This window comes from Eimeria tenella, genomic scaffold (genome assembly GCF_000499545.2).
Source record: "Eimeria tenella Houghton genomic scaffold, Eth_scaff55, whole genome shotgun sequence".
In the NCBI taxonomy this organism is placed as follows: domain Eukaryota; phylum Apicomplexa; class Conoidasida; order Eucoccidiorida; family Eimeriidae; genus Eimeria; species Eimeria tenella.
This window is the reverse complement of record NW_013543412.1, coordinates 15,365-33,910: the sequence shown is the minus strand read 5'-3', so window position 1 is coordinate 33,910 and position 18,546 is coordinate 15,365. Positions and strand designations below refer to the sequence as shown.

The following is an 18,546-nucleotide window of genomic DNA, read 5'->3' as shown; positions in this document are numbered from 1 at the left end:
GCTGCTGCTGCTGCTGCTGCTGCTGCTGAGTTCCCTTTAGAGGCCGCCGCCTCCTCCTCAGGAGACGCGACGCCCTTTCCCCTGTTGGGGGGCGCAGCAGCAGCAAGCGGACCCAGCCGCTGCGCCCGAAGTGCTGCTGCAGCGCCGCCTGCGGCCGCAGCACTGCCTGCTGCTGCAGCACTGCCCGCTGCTGCAGCAGCCGCTGCTGCATGCAGCCCCAAACTCTGCAACCCGCTGCGCAAACGCCTGGGATCTGCTGCCAGCCAGCGGGCTAGAATGCTCTCTGGAGTAGCAGCGTGGGGGGGGCGGCGGCGGGGGTCAATGTCTGTGCCTTTGCTGCTTGCTGCCAGCTGCAGCAGCAGCTGCTGCTGCAGCAGCCGGAGGGTGCGCCTGCGGGCGGGCGGGAGGGCTTCCGCGGCTCTGCGGCTCCGCGCCTCTGCTGCCGCAGCAGCAGCTAGCGGGGTTGCAGCAGCAGCAGCAGCAGCAGAGACGCCGAGGCCCTCCGCCGCATGCAGAGCCCCCGGAGCCGCTACCCCAGGCTGCTGCTGCTGCTGCTGCGGCTTCTGCTCCAGCACAGCAGCCAGCCCCACCATTCTACAGAGCCTGGGGACCGCGGCAGACGCGGGGCATAGAAACGGCGCGGCGGGCCGCCCGTGCTGCAGCGCAGCAGCAGCGCTGCAGCAGCGCAGCAGCAGCGCTGCAGCACCGCAGCAGCAGGCCAGCGAGCCCGCCTGAAGGCCGGATGCCTCTCCAAGAAGCTCCAGATGCGCCTAAGAGGCCACTGAGGCAGCAGGGGGGCCCCCAGGCGCTGCAGGCGCGCGGCTAGCGAGGCATCGATTTCGGGGGGCCCCCAGATTTGGTGCGCAGCAGCAGAAGCGGTACTGGGGGGCCCCCAAGATGCACATTTGGGGCTCAAAAACAAAAGCTGGGGGGGTGGAGGAGAGCCAAGGAAGAAAAAGACAGGGAAGTGCACAAGTGCCGCGGGGCGGGGACTCGGGGCGAGGAAGAGGCAGCAGAAACCCCGTACAGAGGGCCCCCCGCTGCAGTCCCGTCTTGCTGCTCGAAAGTTGCAATCTTTTAAGCAGCTAGAGAAACAAAAAACGCCAAATTAAATCTAAAAGCCTTCTCGCGAGCGATCGTACACACAGGCCCCACCAGCAAGCGCCTGCCCCAAGCCCCAACCCCCCCACAACCACAGAGACCAGTCCGCGTTCCAGTGAGCGCTGCACGGAGAATTCGCAGCAGCAGCAACGCCTTCTGGCTAATTTTCTTTTTAAAAAGACCTTCTCTGATTCAAAATTACCTTTACAATTGTCCGGAACTGCACATGTCGAGGATCTCCCCAGAAACAGTGCAAGTTGTTCGGAGGGAAGGGAGAGTGGTTCAGTGATGGACTGTCGGCCCAGTGCGGGTTGCGCAGGGTATCCGCACGGTAAACAAGTGGAATATTGAAATATTTTTTTTTAATAGTTTGTTTTGGATACTTGGAACTCACCACCTTCGCGTGAGGCCCTGAAGGCTGCTGGGATCTCGCAACCCTTCTCTTACGCAACCGCTTCATCCGCTGCGGAGCTTTTGTAGGAAGCGCCCGCCACTGAATTCAAACGAGATGCTTGCTGAGCAGAATAAATTAGTTTGTTGTTTTGCCAGCTATTTATTTGCCTTTTATAGTACCTTCTTAGTCTTAAGGGATGGGGAGGCTCCGCCTCCAGCGCCGTGTGGAAAGCGCGAGCGAACTTGGCTCGCAAGAGAAGCCAGGTCTCAGGTGTATGCTCAGCTCCGTTGAACAGTGCTTCCTTTTGTCACAGTGTTTCTACCTGTGAGACTTTTTGACGCGATCTGGGGAAAACAATGTTCAAATGGTTCGTCTTAGCCTCTGTCTTCGGCTTTTTAGGGCCTGGAGCTTCAAATAGCGCGGCTGAAAGCGCCAGACTAGCGCTGCGTGAAGCTGCAAAAGAGCAGCAGCAGCAGCAGCAGCAGGCTGCTGCTGGGAGCCAGCAATACGCAACTTACCTAGCGAACCTGATGAGCTCTCCTCCGAACATTGCTTTGAAGGTGCAGCCGGCGCGGAGTTTGCGTTTCAGCAAATCGCAGCTGAATAGTTTGTTGATAGATCTGCGGCACGAAATAAAGGCTCAAGTAAGCCAGCGGCGTGGAGTTTCTTGCATGCATCTTTTCTTTTTTTCTTTTTAATTTGCAAACTCGCAGGTGGCTGCGCTAGAGGGTGAGCCCCAAGTGCTGCAAAAGAGCTGCTGAAATGCAAAAAGAGCTGCAGGCGAAATGGCTGAGGAGGAAAGACAGAGGCAAAAGATCTCTTCGACTTGGGCTGCTCAAGGCTCTCCCATTTGGGTTCCCAAGGAAGGTAGGACGAGCCGCAGGGCTTTTGCTGCAGCAGGTTCAATTTGTTTGCTGCAGCACGTGGAGCAGCAGCAGCAGCAACAGCAGCAGCAGAAATGAGCTTCGTGAGAACTAACAAGTCCTTTTAAACGCCAGAAACCCCTGAGACTCTTCGGCGCTGCAGCTGCAGCAAAACGGAACACAGAAGCCTCGCTTTGCTGCCCTGCGGCTGCTGCAGCTGCCGCCGAGCCCTTCGGAGGTAACCACTGGTCACCCAGCAAAGCCACTGGTGACGCCCTGCGCAGCTCCTTAGTCCCTCCAGCTTTTAATCGTCAACAAATTTTCAAATGCATGCAGACGGAGACTAGCGCAGCAGCAGCAGCAGCAGCAGCAGCAGCACCGCCTCCAGCAGTAGAAGGTGAGGCAGCAAGCAGACGCAAACGAAGCTGCTTTCGTTTCAACTAAAGCTGCACAGGGCCCCTTAACCTCAGGCAGTTCGTCGAGTGAAAGTGCACCCGAGCTGCTGCACCTTCGAGCAGCAGCAGCAGCTGCTGCTGCTGCTGCTGCTGCTGTTGCAGCAAAGTGCAGGAGCAGTATGGCGCTCGCAGCAACGCAGCCAGCAGCAACAGCGCACGTGGCTGCTTGACGAGCACTGGGCTCTCTTTACTCATAGAAAAGGATAACAGTTCAAAATAATGAAGTAAAATGAAATAAAACAAATAACATAAATTAAATCAAATTAAATTAAATTAAATGATTCAGCAAACGAAGGAAAACAAATACGCAGCTTGCAGCTGGAAGCAGAACGCGAGGCCATCCGCCTGCAGCTTTTGGCTGCAGGCATGAGATGAATTTCTTGTTTGCTGCTGCTTCTTTTTTTAAATTTAATTTATTTAAAAAATTGATTTTTATTAAAAGAGAAAACAATTTTATTTGCTGCTTCTCTATTTGACGCAGCAGCCATCACTTCTCATTCAACTTCTCAGTTGTTTGAATCTCCGCAAACTTCATCTTGAAGTTTTAATTTCATTTGTCTTTCTTTCTGCTGTTAGTTTTGTTTCTCAACTTCACCTGACTGTTCTTCTGACTCTATTCCGCGCGGTGTATCTACACTTGGCCGGCCATTAGAACTGCTGCTGCTGCTGGTGCTGGTGCTGCTGCTACTGCTGCTGCTGCTGCTGCAGGTGCTGCTTTAGTCTACTTCACTTGTTCGTTCGCTTGAACTCGGGAAGTTGTTTTGGTGGGTTTCGCTGGGCTGTTCAGTTTTTGCTGCTTCTTGTTGCTGCTGCAGTTCTGCTGCTGGTTCACCATCCTCCTCTTGGCTGTGCTCCTGCTGCTGCTGCTTTTGCTGCTTTTGCTGCTGCTGCTTCTGCTGCTGCTGCTGCTCGTTGGGCGGCGGCTGGAACCCCTCAGAGAGCTGCTCCTCCGCCTCTGAGGGGGCCCCCTGGCTGGGCTGTTTGCGGTATTCGGGGGGCCCCCGGAGCCTGGGGCGGGGGCCCTGGGGGCCCCTCCGGGGCCCGGAAAGCTGCCAAGATTCGAAAGTTTCTGGGGCCTCCAGGTAGGCGTAGACGGGGGAAGCTGCCCACTTGCTTTCTATGGCCTTTCTTTGCTGCTTCTGGGCCTCCATTAGAGCCAAATCTCTCTTGCGGCGCTGCCGCCGCACCAGCCGCCGCATGCGGGCCAGCCGCTGCGCCTGCTCGAGCTGCCGCCTCTTCAGCCGCGCGCTGTGGGCGATTTCCCCCACCACTGCGGCCACCACCACTGCGGCCATTATGGGAATGTAGTTTTTCAGCGAATAAATGCCAAATTGAGCTCCGAAAATGCGCATGCCCACGTTCATCCTCCGCCGCGGCACAATTCAACACTAAAAACGCCTTCTGAGGCTTAAAAACGCAAAAAAACCAGCAGAGACACTCGAAATGGAAGCAAAGCCCGACTCGGGACTGCACTGCACGACGCCCCGGCCACCTGTCGCGTCGCCGCCGCAGGACCCAAGGCCAGCATCAGCAGGCCGCGGAATTAGGCGGAGTTTAAAAACTAAATTCAAAATTAGACCCAAAATCGGGAAAATTTCATGGGAAAAGGCGCAAGGATGGCGCCCACTCAAGTTCACCTTCTCTTGGCGGCGCCGACGACTGCTGGAACTACTAGCAGCAATCACTGAGAGTCTCACGCAAGATTCATGACCCCAAAAGGCAAATTTGGCCCAAATTAAGTTTACTGAAGATAATTATAAAGTGTTTTTGGCTTAGGTAACTCCAATAAGCTCATATACTGAAAAGGCTAACGGAGCTGCGGCTGCAGGCGCTCACATGCTCCGTTCCGATTGTCGTCGCTTGTAACGAACCTCCGGAAAGTGAAAGCAGCTTCAAAACGCCCAAAAGATGCATTAAAATATTTGTTGCTTGTTTAATTTAAGGTTTCTTTCTTGTTTATACTCCACCCTATGGCTGCGCGGCCGCTGCGAGCCATCATGTGGGACAGTGCTTTTCTTGACCTCTGCCCTTTAAGCTTGTGTTCCCTCTCCCTCATTGAAAAAATCCCTTAAAATGGCTTTTTTAGTGGATTTTTAAAATTAAGGAAGCCGCAAAGACATCCTTTCCTTCAGCTCGAATGGAGCACAGGCGCCATTCAACTACAGCGCCAGAGCCACCAGACAGACCATTCTGCAGTCACACTGCTGCACTATTCAGCAACAATAGAAAGAGTCTTATACTGCTAGTCTTTGGGTGGAGAGCCTATCTGCTGTAACCTTCAGGATCGTCTGTCTTTGTTGCAGCAGCAGCACCTGCTGTTTCCTCAGGGTCTACTGCCAAAACTATCCTCAAAAACACCGAGTTTGTAGCTGCAGTAGCAGTAAAGCAGTATGGTGTACTGGTAGAAGTCGTTAAAAGACACTGAAACAGAGGCTCTGCCGGCAAAATTCCGGCAAGTCCATCAGCGTTTAGAGATCTGATGGGTCCAGAGCTTATCTGCTGCTGCCTTGAGAATCATCCGTCTTTGCTGCAGCATCAGCACCTGCACTCTCCTCAGTGTCTATTACAAAAACAGTTTCTAAATATAAATCCCGTAAACACAAGAAAGCAGCTGCAAAAGTGTGCGTGGGCAGATACAGTCAAGGCTGCCTCCACTCCAGTGCTTCTGCATGCACAGGAAACGCCGAGGGGACGAAAATGCTCGAAGCCAGGCAAGAAGCAGCACAAGTCTGTTTTATTCTTTTCCCCTAAGTTCTCTGCTGCTTTGAGGTCCAATTTTCCTTTATCCTTTTGCTTTTGCCTCTCAGCAGCACCTCTCGCTGCCTCCCCAGGGGCTCCGCAGAAAGCCCCCGCAGCTGCAGCAGCAGCAGCAGCAGCAGGGGCCTGGCTCTTCCCCTATTTTCTGCAGCTTTTAAATTGAATGTGACTCTGTACTAAAGCCTTTTGACTAAGGGCTGGAAGCCAAGAGCCCGGAGCCCCCAAACGCCTTTGCAGAAACCCCCCGCTGCCTCCATTACGCTGCGATCCACACGCAAGCAAACTCCATGATCAGTTTGTTATTTTGCAAATTAAATTAAAATTGAGTAATTCATTAGTTGATTCAATTGAATTCTTCCGCGTCTTCCCACTATCTGTTCCCCCGCGCTGCAGCCGGCTCGAAGTTGAATGCCCGCCGCTTCAGTTCTTTCTGTTTCCCTTCTGGCCTCAGCAGAGCTTTGATGCATGCAAGGAGCTCCAGATTCAGATAGGTTTGTTTTGAAAAGGACTCCTTTCTTCTCAGACTTTTTCTTTCAGGGAAAGAGTTCTGTATTTTCAGAAAATACTTATTTCCTTCAGAAAGACTTCTTTCTTTTCAAAAAAGACTTTTTTCTTTCCAGAAGGAAGTGCTTTCCGTGCGGGTCTCGCAACTTGTCTTTCTTTCCCACTTGTCCACAGCGAAGTTCTCTCAGTGACTCTCACTGCGGCTATAATTGCAGCTCTTTGCGTGCCCTCTGCAGTCTTTTTCGACATATAAAAAGCCCTTAAGAAGTGGCCAAGGACTGGGCTAGTGGCCAGTAAAAGAGGCAGATTGTGAATAGCCCCAGAATGGTGGCCTAGTTAGTTACTGGGTGGAAAGTTTGTGGCAGCTGCTGGTCCTACATTGGTCTCTTTAAGAGCAAAATAGCATTTTAATTCATTATTCATCAGAAAAAATCCCTTTTTGCATTATTTGCAGAGTAAAAAGATTCTACAGGTGGCTCCGAGGCATCCTTGAAGAAACGCCGCTGCCTGAACGCTCCCATTCCTAGAACCAGCGGCTGTCCGAGCCGAACCGCTCTGGCGCTGCTGCAGCAGCAGCAGCAGCAGCTGCTGCTGCTGCTGCTGCTCCGGGCTCAGCTGCTCCTCAACAAATGCCTGAAAGTTCAATGGGCATTCAGAAAGCCAACAGATATTTGAAAACAAAACTAAAAGGTCTTTAGACAACTACGGCTAAGTGCCGCATGCATAAGCAAAACCCACAGCGCCCCAGGCCCGCCGGTGCAACAGCAAGAAAAAGGCTATTGAGGGGCTTCTTCTTTTGTTAGCTTTTCCCTCCGAATCCTCTCCAAGTAAATCCAAGAAGCCACAATTGGGCGAGACATAAGGGAATTAAATAGATACTTTAGGGCCACTCTGGCATTTGAAAGAGTTTAGAGTGAGTTATATGAGCCTTTTCGATGGATCAACTCCACCTAGGCAGTACTTTGCCGAAAAACTGAAAATGCGGCGGAGCCGCATTTTTAGTTTTTCACTATCCTCGCCTTGAGGAACTCCTGAGACAGATATTTTATTTTAAAGTTTCAAGAGAAGAGCTTCTGAATTTGGTCCTTTAAGTAAGAAGCTTCGAAAGAGCTTTTTCTGTCCTAGCATTAGCTGCGCCAGGTCCCCTGGTGTTTACCTCGAGAGGCCTCTCCACGCCGCTTATAATAGCATTAAAAACAGACTAGTGTAACCAACTTATCATATTTAATTGTTATAAGGCTTTTTTCAGTGAAGGCGAAGTACTCTAGATCTGAAAATGTGTCCTTGCCCCGGGTTGTGCACGGCGCATGCTGCTTACGTAGGTTTCCACCACTCAGTTGCATAGTAAGTGTCAGATATAATCCCAAACCACTATTTATAAAGTAATAATGGTATTCCACTTCGATGTCTCTGCATTTATCGTGTGTTCCGATGTGTTCCTTTCATCTGTCAGAGCTTAATTTGCATGCGGCTGCTGTTGGCTTCCCCACGAGTATGTGTGGAAGTCGTTGTTTCGAATAAGCTTGTCGAGGTTTTTTTCCAGTTTAAATTGTATTATTTTGGTCTTATTAAGACAGAAGTTTCCTCGAAATGACTGAACGGGTGCTCACTAACCTCGGCCGCCTAGGCGTCGCCGTAGGGGTCTCAGGCCTCTTCGCCAAGTCTTGCCTTTACGATGGTGAGTCAGAACTAATTAATAACATTCCATTCTGCATTCTTATTTCGCATTTATAATGGCATTATGAAACTCTGAAATACACAAAGGGCTCCCTAGTCCCCCAGCGTGACTGCGTAGACGGGAACAGAGTGAAAAGGCCCTTTCGTTTATGCCTTCCTAACGCCTCTCTGTCACTTTGGTAACAATGGTTTATTCTCAATTAATTTTATGACACAAAATAGTTTTCTAGTTCCACCTAGACAACATTTTTGAACGCGTTCGCGGGGGTTGCAGCATGCGGCATGCAGGTGCTGGAGATGTGCAGACTTACTACACTTGCCTGTTTGCTGCTGATCACCAGCCCGCAGCAGGCCAGGCTGCAGCAGCAAATTAGCTGGAGGCTTTTGCTGCTGCTGTGGCTTCGCCTTTGCGGATATTTGTTGGATCTGTTTGTTCTCTGTTGTCTTCGTCTATTTCATGCCTCTTAACCCAACATTCCCCCCCGCCTTGGACATTCTTGCATGCGAGAAGGAATGTAAAAACTTCTTTTTCTATTTAGCGATGCAGCTGCTCATATTTCAGATGAAGACTTGCAGCCAAGTGCATGTTGTGGTTCTCAGTTGCAACTCTCTTGTAATCCTCTGCACTGCCTCGGTGGTCTAAACCACATTGGATACCTTTCAAATGTGACTCCATGCGATTAAGAATTTATAATTGCACTAATTTGCATTTGCATTGGTGCAATTACTGTGCACGAATGTTCCTCTACACGCAATTGCGACTTGTTCGAGGCTGTGTGCATGGCTGATCATGGATATAAGCATTTAAATGCCTTTATTCATGCATAAATGTCTATTTGCGTCTTTAAAAAAGACATAAAACTGCTTATTTATTGAACTGAGTCCCTCCGTTGCAGATTCAGTTTCCGTTTTTGCGTTTTGGGTTCGCCACTTCCTCAGTTCAAGTTTTGCGCGCGCGTGCATATGATTCCTTAGCCTATCGAGTTACATTTTTGTTTATTTTAAACTGTTTTTGAATTGCTTTTAAATTGTGTTTGAATTGTTTTTTAATTATTTTCGGATTATTTTTGGGTCATTTCTGTTATTTTTCAGTTGACGGCGGCCAGCGCTGCATCATGTTCAACCGTTTTGGCGGGGTTTCCCCGCGGCCGGTGGGAGAGGGTCTGCACATGTTTGTGCCGTGGCTGCAAGTGCCTTACATTTACGACATTCGGACTCAGCCGAAAGTAATTACTACGACGACGGGGACTCGGGACTTGCAAATGGTTTCGCTTTCTCTGCGGCTGCTGTACCGGCCCAACGAGGCGCGGCTGCCGGTGCTGCACCAGACGCTGGGCCCGGAGTTTGCAGAACGCGTTTTGCCTTCAATAGGCAACGAAGTACTCAAGGCTGTTGTTGCTCGCTACGACGCAGAGAGCCTGCTGACTCAGAGGGACCGCGTTTCCCAGGACATTCGCGAGCAGATCACCCACAGGGCCAAAAATTTCGACATTGAACTCGACGATGTCGCCATTGTAAGCGAAAATCCCGCAGAGACGCCGCGCTTATATGACCCTTTTTGCTGCTGTCTTTACTTCGCTGAATTTTTCTGAATTTATTGACTGGCTTGTCTCCCGGAAGCTGTTGGAGCTTGTCTTTGGAATAATTTATGACTGTCCCGTTTAGCTGGGAATCTCAGCTGGACTTGAACTTGTGTCAGTTTGCGTGTATTCACTGCTCGTTTTCTAATTTTTCTTATTTTCTTTTTATGTAGTCGTTTCGTGTTTATTTTAACAGCGTTTGGCTTTTGCCTCGAAACCCACCAGAGTTTTCGTAGAGAGGCGCGCCCTGAGCGCAGCCAAGGGAACATAGAGACGAGCATGAACTTGTGCAATATTTGCAATTCTTTCGCAAAATTTGCAATTCCATTTCGTTAGTTTGTTCTTATTTGCATGCAGACCCACCTGAGTTACGGGAAAGAGTTCTCGAGGGCGATTGAGGAGAAGCAGGTGGCGCAGCAGGAGAGCGAGCGGGTGAAGTTTGTGGTGGCGATGACCGAACAGGAAAAGAAAGCTGCAGTGATTCGCGCTGAGGGCGAAGCCGAAGCAGCTTCGCTGATATCTCGGGCCATTAAAGAACACGGTGGGGGGCTTATTGAAGTGCGGCGGCTGGACGCAGCGCGGGAAATAGCGGATGTTTTGGCGAAGTCCAAAAACGTCACCTACTTGCCCCAGGGGGTCAACATGTTGCTGTCTCAGCCTTAAATTGCGTTTCTGGCTTTTTAATTCTCAAAATTGCAAACATCTGCTGCCAAATGTTTCGAAACAACTGGCCAGAAGACTAGTTAAAGAGTTCCCGCCGCCCACAGCTGGGCAGTTCCAGCAAAGGCGCACGCGAGCACTTTAGTGCTGCATGCGCATTTTCTTTCGCTTTCTTTCTTTCTCACTTTGCTTTCTTTTTTATTTCAACTTTGCCGAAAACAAGTGCTGCAACTCACTTTAAGTGCATTCCTCTCCGTTTCAAAAGATGCGCCTTTAGCTGCTCTTTTTGCCCCTAAAAAAGACTTAGTAAAATCCACTTAGACTCAGAAAAGGCCAAACGTTAGCCACAAAACTGAAAAGAAAAAGGAACTGGGAGAGTTAACCCCAAACCCCAAAACCCTAAACCCTGGAGTCATTTGGCCCTAGAGGGCAGGAGCCTGTGTAGCGGAGCGGCGACTCCAATTTTTATTCAAGATATAGGAATATAGAGAGTCATGTTTATAAAATATATCAAAATTATAAGTAAAATATAGATAAAATGTACCTAAGTTGTGACTCAACGCGGGCTAAACTCAGAGAGGGGCGTTTGTTTTCATCCTTTTTGTTCTTTCGTTTCGAGTTGCAAGTTTATTTCCTTTTTCTGTCTTGGGCTGGCTCTTGGCTCTGCCCCGAGCTGCGGCCTTTTCCTCTTGTCTTCCAGTTTCTTCTTTTTGTCTTTTTCTCCGGCTGTTTGTCTTTAGTACCACTTTGAAGGCCTGCAGAGGCACTTCACCTTTAAATTCCTCCTTTTTCTATTCTCTTCATCCTAAATTGTGGTCAAAAAAACTTAAACAGAAGTGCATTTGCCCCTCAAGACCTTCTGTTTGCATGCACGGGCGGGCTAGCTGTACGTACACTTGCTTGATTGGCCCTTCGCTTTCGGTGTTATCGGGGCGTTCATATTATCACATTTTATCCATTTTGAAAGGAAACTAGCAGCTGTAGCTGTAGCAAATTGCTACAAGAAAGGGGCAAGTGATGAGTGGCTTTGGCCTGCGACAAGAGGTTCTAAAGAAGTTCATTTGCATGCTTGTTGGCCTTTAGAAGGACTTTTGTTATTCACAAATTATAATTACTAAACAGACAGAAGAACAGAGCTCTGCAGCTTTTTTGTCCCAGGGAACGCTTGAAAGAAAAAGAAAAAAGAATGCGTTCTGAACTAAAAGCATTTCCAATGCACTTCCCTCTGCTGCTAATTAGTTTCTTGAGTTGCGCAGCAAAAATTTTAAATTCCAAGTTGAAATTTCTTTGCCCCTTTTGCCAGTGCATTCATTTTGAGGCCAAAGTTGTTAAGAAAGAAACATCTTCGGGGAGCTCTGTGAAAGTGAACTGCCAACAGAACTGGCCTGGCGTGGCTCGCAAATATAGTGGGGAGCTCTGTGTTCCATATCACCTGTTTAGTAAAGAAAAATATTTGCAGTTTGTTTTGACTTGAGAGAAGAGAAACAGAGGAGTCGCAGCCTCGTAATGTGGAACATCGTTAGGAAGCTCTTCAGCAAGCCCAGGCTCCTGAACTCTAATACGAACAGCTCAGCCATTTAATGTGATTAAATATGACTTTCTTTCGTTTAATTTTATTTTAAAATTGTTTTCATTAATTTCCACTGGACTTTGTCGCCAGTTTTCATGACTATATCTTGGAACTGACGGCGCCACCGCCGAAGCCGCTGGGGAGGTAGCCAAGAAGTCAGAGACGCGGAGAACCGAAAATCGCCAACGTTTTTGTCGGAACAGATTTCTAATTGTTCAAATAAAATTTTGAAAACGAAATTCAAAACCTTTGTCTCGGAATTAAGTGAGAGTTCCTGCAGTCTCGAGGCGATACTCTCCAGGCTGTTGTTCCCGCAGCAACCAGCTGCGTCGCTGTGTGTGCGCTTGTTCCGCACACCAGCTTCCCTGCTTATATGTGATATATTCTGCATTTCATTCGTCTTTTTAACAAAAAATATGTATTTTTAAAAATAAAAAGGAAATGCGACAGCCCGATAAGCAATAGCGAGACTGGTTGAAAGGGTTCGGGGCTGCATGCGCTGTAAATGCCACCGGGCCAGGGTGCCTTTTTGAGCTTCTCCCGGTGCTGCTGAGGACTTCTTTGCTAAATTTCTTCAGTATTTCTCATTTAAGTTTTCGGGGGAGCTTATTTCAGGAGAGTTCCGCCCAGTTTTGCATGGAACTTCCTCGCTCCCCCTTCCGGCGGCAGTGAGTGGCCGCTCTTACCTGTCGGCGGCCGCCTTCTCCTTTTCTCTCACTGAAATTTTCCACGCATTAGCCAGACTGTTGTTTCAGATCCTCTGTCACGCATTTTGCGTGGCAGAAATGGCGCTGTGACGGCCCCTCCCCAGGGAGCCTGCCGCGGGCTTAAGAGAAGCCGGCTCATTGACTGGTAGTTGGGACACTCTCCGCCGTGCCTGTCCTGGTTTTCCCAGCCCTCTTGTGCCTTCCCTTTTGTTTGATTCAAAAGAACTTATTTTTAGCCCGGGCTGCTCGCTTCCTTCTCGAGTGAAAAGCCCCTGTCACTCGCTTCAAGCCCGCCGCCGCGGGCGCCGCATGCAAGCCTGAAAGAGACTTTTCAAAATGCAGCTGGCAACGGCTGGGTCTGCGGACTCAGCAGGAATTGGCCGGCGCCGCTCGCTGTGGGATGATGAGGGCTGCCGTCCCTTATCTGCCAAGAGCGCGACAGTCAGATTGTCTGTGCACCTTGTCTGTGTCGCATTATTGGGGGCTTTTGTGATTTGGGGGCTGGTAGCTGACCCGCCAGTAAGGGGCTTTTACTGCAATGACACAACTATCCGCTATCCCCTTAAGGCGGAGACAGTCCCAGCTTCTGTGGCGACGGCGCTCGTGATTGGCATTCCCATCGTCATCTTTGTTGCCATTGAGTTGCTGAATACGTTTGTCGTTGAAAAAAATTCCCTTGCATCTATTGAACTGAAGTGCTGCTCTCTACCTAGGATAGTTGGCAACATGTACGTGGTGTGTGGTGGCTTCGCGTTTGGGATCCTCTTGAACTTCTCCCTGGCAAATGTTGCGAAGCTCTGCATAGGCAGGCTACGCCCGCACTTCCTTGCCGTTTGCCAGCCAAACTGGGGCTCTCTGAAGTGCTCGGACTCCACGGGCGACTTATACGTGGATCAGTACGAGTGCCGTGGGGCAGATCAAGCAGCAATAAAGGAGGCTCGCCTCAGCTTCTTCTCGGCCCACAGCAGCAATTCGAGCTGCGCTATGCTTTACACCATCATTTACCTTCAGTGCCGCCTCTCGAAAGCCTCCGCTGGCCCTCTCATGGCGACTTTCAGGCAACGACTGAGGAGCAACAGCAGGGCAGACTGGCTAGTGGACACAGCGGCTGCTTTGCGGCCTTTCATTCAAGGGGCCCTTCTCATTCTTTGCCTCTTTATCGCGCTTTCTCGTGTTATGGACTTCTTCCACCACCCAGGAGACGTCCTCACAGGCCTTATTGTGGGGACACTAATAGCATTCTACTCTGCCCTCTACGTCAGCAGGCTGCCTCAACTGCCGCACATGTAGCGCAGCTCCACCAAAGACTTCTGCGGAGAAGAGAGACTGAAATGGGGGAATAGGGAGAACTCAGTCTTATGTGCAAAGAGCTCCAGCTTGGTACTTCAGGAGATGGCTGGGGCAAAGTACGAAGAAAACTACTAGAACAGCTAGGGAGAGGGAACTGGTCTATCGCTGGTGAATTTTCGCAAGGATGGCCTTTGGGAAGTTGCGCCCTTTGGGCACTAACGGCTGGCAAGGGCTAGTGCCCCAGCTCACACTGAAGGTGGATTTTGACTTTGTCTGAAACGATACTCGCTGTGTGCGTCTTTTTGAGTTTGAAGTAAGGTAACGAGCGATCCACGCTCGGCTGACAGGCACGTTTGACAAGCTCCGGTGCCTTTAAAAAGTGTTCTAGCTCTAAAGCCTTTGTAAGGTACTTGACATCCTTTTTCCTTCGAAGGCTGAGCTGATACTCTCACTGAGGTTCCATTCCCGACAGCCACGGTTCGGGGGCCACTCTTAATTTTTCGTTGTATCCCGAACTTATCGGCACGTGTCGTTGCTAACTGACTACGTGAGAGATAAATAATTTGGAAGCAGAAGAAAAGCGGGAGATGCCGCGATCTAGAGGAGCACGCAAATTGATCAGTTGATTTCGAAGCAAACTGCTGCAATATAGAGGAGCACAGAGAGACTAGTTGGTTTTCAAGTAGTTCCAAATTTTCGATGGGCCATTAAGCAGACAAAGAGGTATGGTGAATAACGTTTAGGTGAGTCTCGTTCTAGGGGACAACCAAATCAATTTTTTAGCACTTTCGCAATGATGTAGTGTTCCGGCATTTGGGGTAGCAAGTCTGCGCTTTTGTAGACTTGTAGACGATTGCTGTTTATCCCCAGAACAAGCAAACACAAGTTTGATTGGGCCAGCCCATTCGGGCCTTCCCGTATTTCCCGAAAGCGGCTGTACAGATAGTCTGTATTCAACTCTGCTAGGAATAAGGTTTGACTCAATGGGAATTGGACTCTGATTATTGTCTGGCTTTATTCCGTTTCGGCACAGTTCATCGGCTGCGGGCACCTGTAGAGGCTCATCTCCTTCAGCCCAGTGACCCTCTGCGTTAAGTAACTTGAATTGCTCGTCTGAGTCTTCCGCCTGACGTGAAGGTATTAGTCAATTCGGTCAAAAGAGCCTTCATACTATTACCAGGTTGTATAGGACGTTTTGCTCCCACACTTTTGGGCAACATCTGCCATATCTCAAAAGTTTTACCTGTACTGCGTGAAACAGTCACCCAGGTACTCTATGCTTTTTCTTATTCCTTATCATACACGCATTTTGGAAAATATTTATTGTAATTGATGTTTGCTCGTATAGGGAAGAGCCATTGCGCAGCTGGCAGCGAAAAGCAGCTTTTCTGGGCTCCCGCAAGGGAAGCCAGGCATGCCTCACTGTAAAAGAAGCGCTCCGACATGGCGCCTGTATCTTTTCTTTTTATCGGGCTAAAACGAACTTTCTTTGCTAAGTACAAAAGATTTTCCAGTGGTTGTTAGAGAGGAAGAAGGACTGTGGCTTCCTCTATTGCGTTTAAGGAGAAGGGTGCAAGATTCAGTACGGGCGAACTCCCCGATGTAAGACGCACGCTTAAACATAAAAGTCGTATCTTCGGAAGTGCAGGAAGCATCGAAAAGAAAGGGCTTACGGCTTCCGCAGCTGGCAGCGAAAAGCACTCACTATGGGCTCAGGATAAGAGACACGCAGGAGCTGTGAATAACTTTCCCTCATTTCGGTGATGCACCGCCGATCCACCTTCTCAGGCGCTCCAGGCCTTCAGAGGCAGCTGGCCATTGTCGTTACTCTGCCTATTAGCCTAACAGTTAGATTACGTAACGGTTTTCCCTCGGGGGGGGGTTAATAGACTCCTGAGGATAAGGGCTTTTACGGTCATACGGCTGGTCATATTGTGAGTCAAGCCCACCTTGGCTACTACGCGTCATTCCATTGTGGCAACATAGGCTCATGCGTATCGCATTTCACTAGAAACACATTCTAGCATTAAAAGAACTCAAGTACCTTCAGTGCAGGTAGCTTTTCGAAGGGCACAGCCTTTTCCCCGCATAGTTCTTCGCTGCATGGGAGGGAGGCGCACTGCAGCCACAGCGCCTTTTGCCCGCACTCAGCCCTGCGCCTCATTGCAGAATATAACAGGAGTTATCACCCAAGGACTAAGCCTCTGTGCTTGTTGGCTATTTCTGGCTAGTGCTTCAACCAACATATTCTGAATAATATAATCTTGAAGGCAATTTCTGGAAGAAGTTGCAATATTTCCCACTACAGGAAGCTACTTCTGCGCTGGTTGGGCTGTTGGTTTAAATATATCCCGACACTGTGGCCCCTTTTTTAATGCTTTTGACACAAAGATGTAGCCGATATATAATCGACCAGGCTTGGTAGGCTTCATCTGCACAATGCGGCATTTGGGAATCCTGACGTGCCTGACCAGCCTAATACTCGAAATGGGCCACTTCAGTAGATGCACCTTAGGCAGAAATCGCACTACTCAGTATTTAAGGAAATATATAAAGACATGATGAGAAAATAAATTGCACATTTAAAAGTGAGCTACCCAAGAGGGCTCTTGGGCTTATGCTAGACGTAGTGCAAATTAGCGCCTGATGCAAAAGCGCTGAATTAGAGCCGAACTCAGCTAGGTCCAACTCTTCAAAACTCGAAACACAACCCACTAAAACTCAAAAGCTTCATGTGGAGTACTTCCCTATGGTCTATGCTCGAAAATTCAATATTTAAAACCTTGCAACGCAAAAACTCATTTATGAATCATGCAAATCGCGGAGTTAGACCTACAAAAGTGACCAAAATTAAATAGGATTTCCATGCACATGATTGAGCTCTGCACGAAACTGACCCCCGAAGGATGCAGGTCCTTTAATCAAGAAGTAATGTTATTCAAAGAGCACAACTAGTAGAGTAAAAAATTAAGAGCAATTGTATTAAAATTCCTGATAGTGGACATCTTCTTCTCCTGAAGGGAATACGTAACCTCTGGAGCGACCGGCAGCCCAGAAACTCAAAATAGATAAGTAAAAGTAGAAGAGCCAGTTAAAGGAGCAACTGGAATTCCGGAGGAATTAGAAAACGCAAAAGGAGGCGAACTGCACTCTCCTGCTTGCTGCTGCCACACCAAACTAGGAAAATTATTAAACATTAGACACGCTGTTCTCTGATAGTTATTTCTGTGCTCAGATATTGGGGGGTACATGCGCGAGGCAGAAACTTGAAGACAAAGAAGTCCGCAGCGCTGGATACCAAGGCATGCGTGCTGGAAAGAATGTGAAGCCGTGGAGAAACGTTCTCTCCAAAAAAAGTATTTTGAGAATATACGCTTGCACACAACTTTTATTCTTTTTGCATCCAAGCTAAATGCATGCAAATGCCCCAGGCTTTAGAGGCGGTTGGCAGCGGCCGAGGCGACATGCCGCTCTTCGACAACCGTGGGGCTGACGGCCTCGTGTTCCCTTCTCACTTTATTTAAAAAAATTTTATGAAATAAAATTGCGAATTGCGCTAAAAAATGGAAATATACTTCGTCCGTGAGGGTCATTACCGGCTTTTCTCGCCACCACTTCTGGATGCCGGACACTCACAATTTAAAAGTAGCCCTTATTTCATTTCTTTCTAAATAAATAATATGAAATTTATTTCTGGTTTTTATGGGGCCGCTCTCTGACTAAAGGCGCTGGCCTTGTATGCTATGAATCCCTACACTCGTGGCACTTTGTTTTTGAGAGTGTCCTAATGAGGCGTTTATCACTCGACTCGGAGTGCCTTTTACGCGAATAACAAGAAGAATTCGGTCAAACTTTTGTGCAATAAAGCTCTATAGCAGTGGAGAATAAGTGTATTATATCACAAGCTGCGTAGTGTGCAGCATGTGCAGCTAAAACGACCTTGATCACTTCTATCTTGCATGCAAACGAACCTAAATGAAGCGCGTTTATCTATAATCCCAAGACTGCTTCCCATTCAATATTATTTCGTCTGGGGCTGCTGGCAAAGCTACAGAGTCCAACGAATATGTGCAAGTGCTCATCTATTACATCTATTGTGAACTGCGAAAAATCTATCTGCGAGGCCTTCTGTGGGAATCTGTAGCGCAATGAAGCCGCAATGAACTTCACAGAACCCTCACAAAAAGGCAAAAATATCCACCATTCTTCTGATGCTCAGGGGCCTCCAGCGGAGCCTCCTAAACCTCCAAAGCCTCAAAGCTGAAAATAAACTGAACTAGACCCTCTTCGGGGCCCTCAGGCCAAAGAAAACCAGAGCAGCCACCAGCAGCCCCAAAAAGGGGGTTCGCTGCAGAAGCTGGGGAGCTCCTGCTGCAGCGGCAGTGCTGCGTGTTGCAGCAGATTTCCTTTTTGCTGCTTTTGGGGGCCCCACAGACAGAATTGAGGATATTTAAGGGACAAAAGAATGCCGAAGTCCCTTCTAGATAAAGCTCTGAGAACTCGCAGCTGAACCTCAAATATTTGCAGCCACGCCTAGGCGGGGGCCCCCGTTGCTGCAGCTGCTTTAGCCCTCCTGGCGATGGCGAGAAGCTTCAGTGCCACTTTGGCCCCACTGCCACTTCGGCCCGCTTTCGAGCCGCCAGAGTCTCTCAATGAAATGCCCGGCCCCACAAATTTGAATTAAATGCGAAAAAAGGCATAAAAACGAGCAAAAACTGCATTAAACTGCGCAAAAGGGCACTTCTCAAGCGACCACCTGTGCGTGCCAGAGAATGATGGGGGCCCCCAGAACCTCAAGGGGGCCCCCCCCGCAGCGCAGACACTCTGAGGGCCTTTTGCTGCGGCAGCAAAGGCAAACGTATTTGTGCAACTGTTCTGCTTAGCTATAAATTTGGCTGCAACGCCATTTCCCCAGTGAAGAGTGCAGACCCCCCCCCCCCCAAAAAAACCCGAAACTTTTAAGAAAAAAACCCAGGCCGCGGCTTTTA

At 49.1% G+C, this 18,546-nt stretch overlaps 5 protein-coding genes across 5 annotated transcripts in view; 3 read left to right on the top strand and 2 right to left on the bottom strand.

Moving 5' to 3' along the window:
• The window catches only part of ETH_00001680 (SET domain containing protein, putative), a gene marked incomplete at both ends in the record, with an annotated part of 3,249 nt that extends 2,656 nt beyond the window's left edge, over positions 1–593 (bottom strand). The window contains one exon of the mRNA XM_013377541.1: positions 113–593. Coding sequence (XP_013232995.1) covers positions 113–593 — 481 coding nt within the window. The remainder of the gene's footprint in view (positions 1–112) is intronic.
• A 1,258-nt stretch (positions 594–1,851) lies between these two features.
• Positions 1,852–2,457, top strand: ETH_00001675 (uncharacterized protein; the record flags this gene model as incomplete). Its single annotated transcript, XM_013377540.1, has 3 exons — positions 1,852–2,139; positions 2,222–2,362; positions 2,416–2,457. 3 exons carry the CDS (start codon positions 1,852–1,854, stop codon positions 2,455–2,457), a joined length of 471 nt encoding a protein of 156 aa, XP_013232994.1.
• Positions 2,458–3,529: 1,072 nt separating this feature from the next.
• Positions 3,530–4,177, bottom strand: ETH_00001670 (uncharacterized protein; the record flags this gene model as incomplete). Its single annotated transcript, XM_013377539.1, has 1 exon — positions 3,530–4,177. The coding sequence occupies one exon, from the start codon at positions 4,175–4,177 to the stop codon at positions 3,530–3,532; it is 648 nt and encodes a 215-aa protein (XP_013232993.1).
• A 3,487-nt stretch (positions 4,178–7,664) lies between these two features.
• ETH_00001665 (prohibitin, putative) lies at positions 7,665–9,994 on the top strand (the record flags this gene model as incomplete). The annotated part of the gene is made up of 3 exons (XM_013377538.1): positions 7,665–7,752; positions 8,844–9,265; positions 9,689–9,994. The coding sequence occupies 3 exons, from the start codon at positions 7,665–7,667 to the stop codon at positions 9,992–9,994; spliced, it is 816 nt and encodes a 271-aa protein (XP_013232992.1).
• Positions 9,995–12,604: 2,610 nt separating this feature from the next.
• Positions 12,605–13,558, top strand: ETH_00001660 (lipid phosphate phosphohydrolase 3, putative; the record flags this gene model as incomplete). The annotated part of the gene is made up of 1 exon (XM_013377537.1): positions 12,605–13,558. One exon carries the CDS (start codon positions 12,605–12,607, stop codon positions 13,556–13,558), a length of 954 nt encoding a protein of 317 aa, XP_013232991.1.
• Between the last annotated feature and the right edge of the window lie 4,988 nt (positions 13,559–18,546).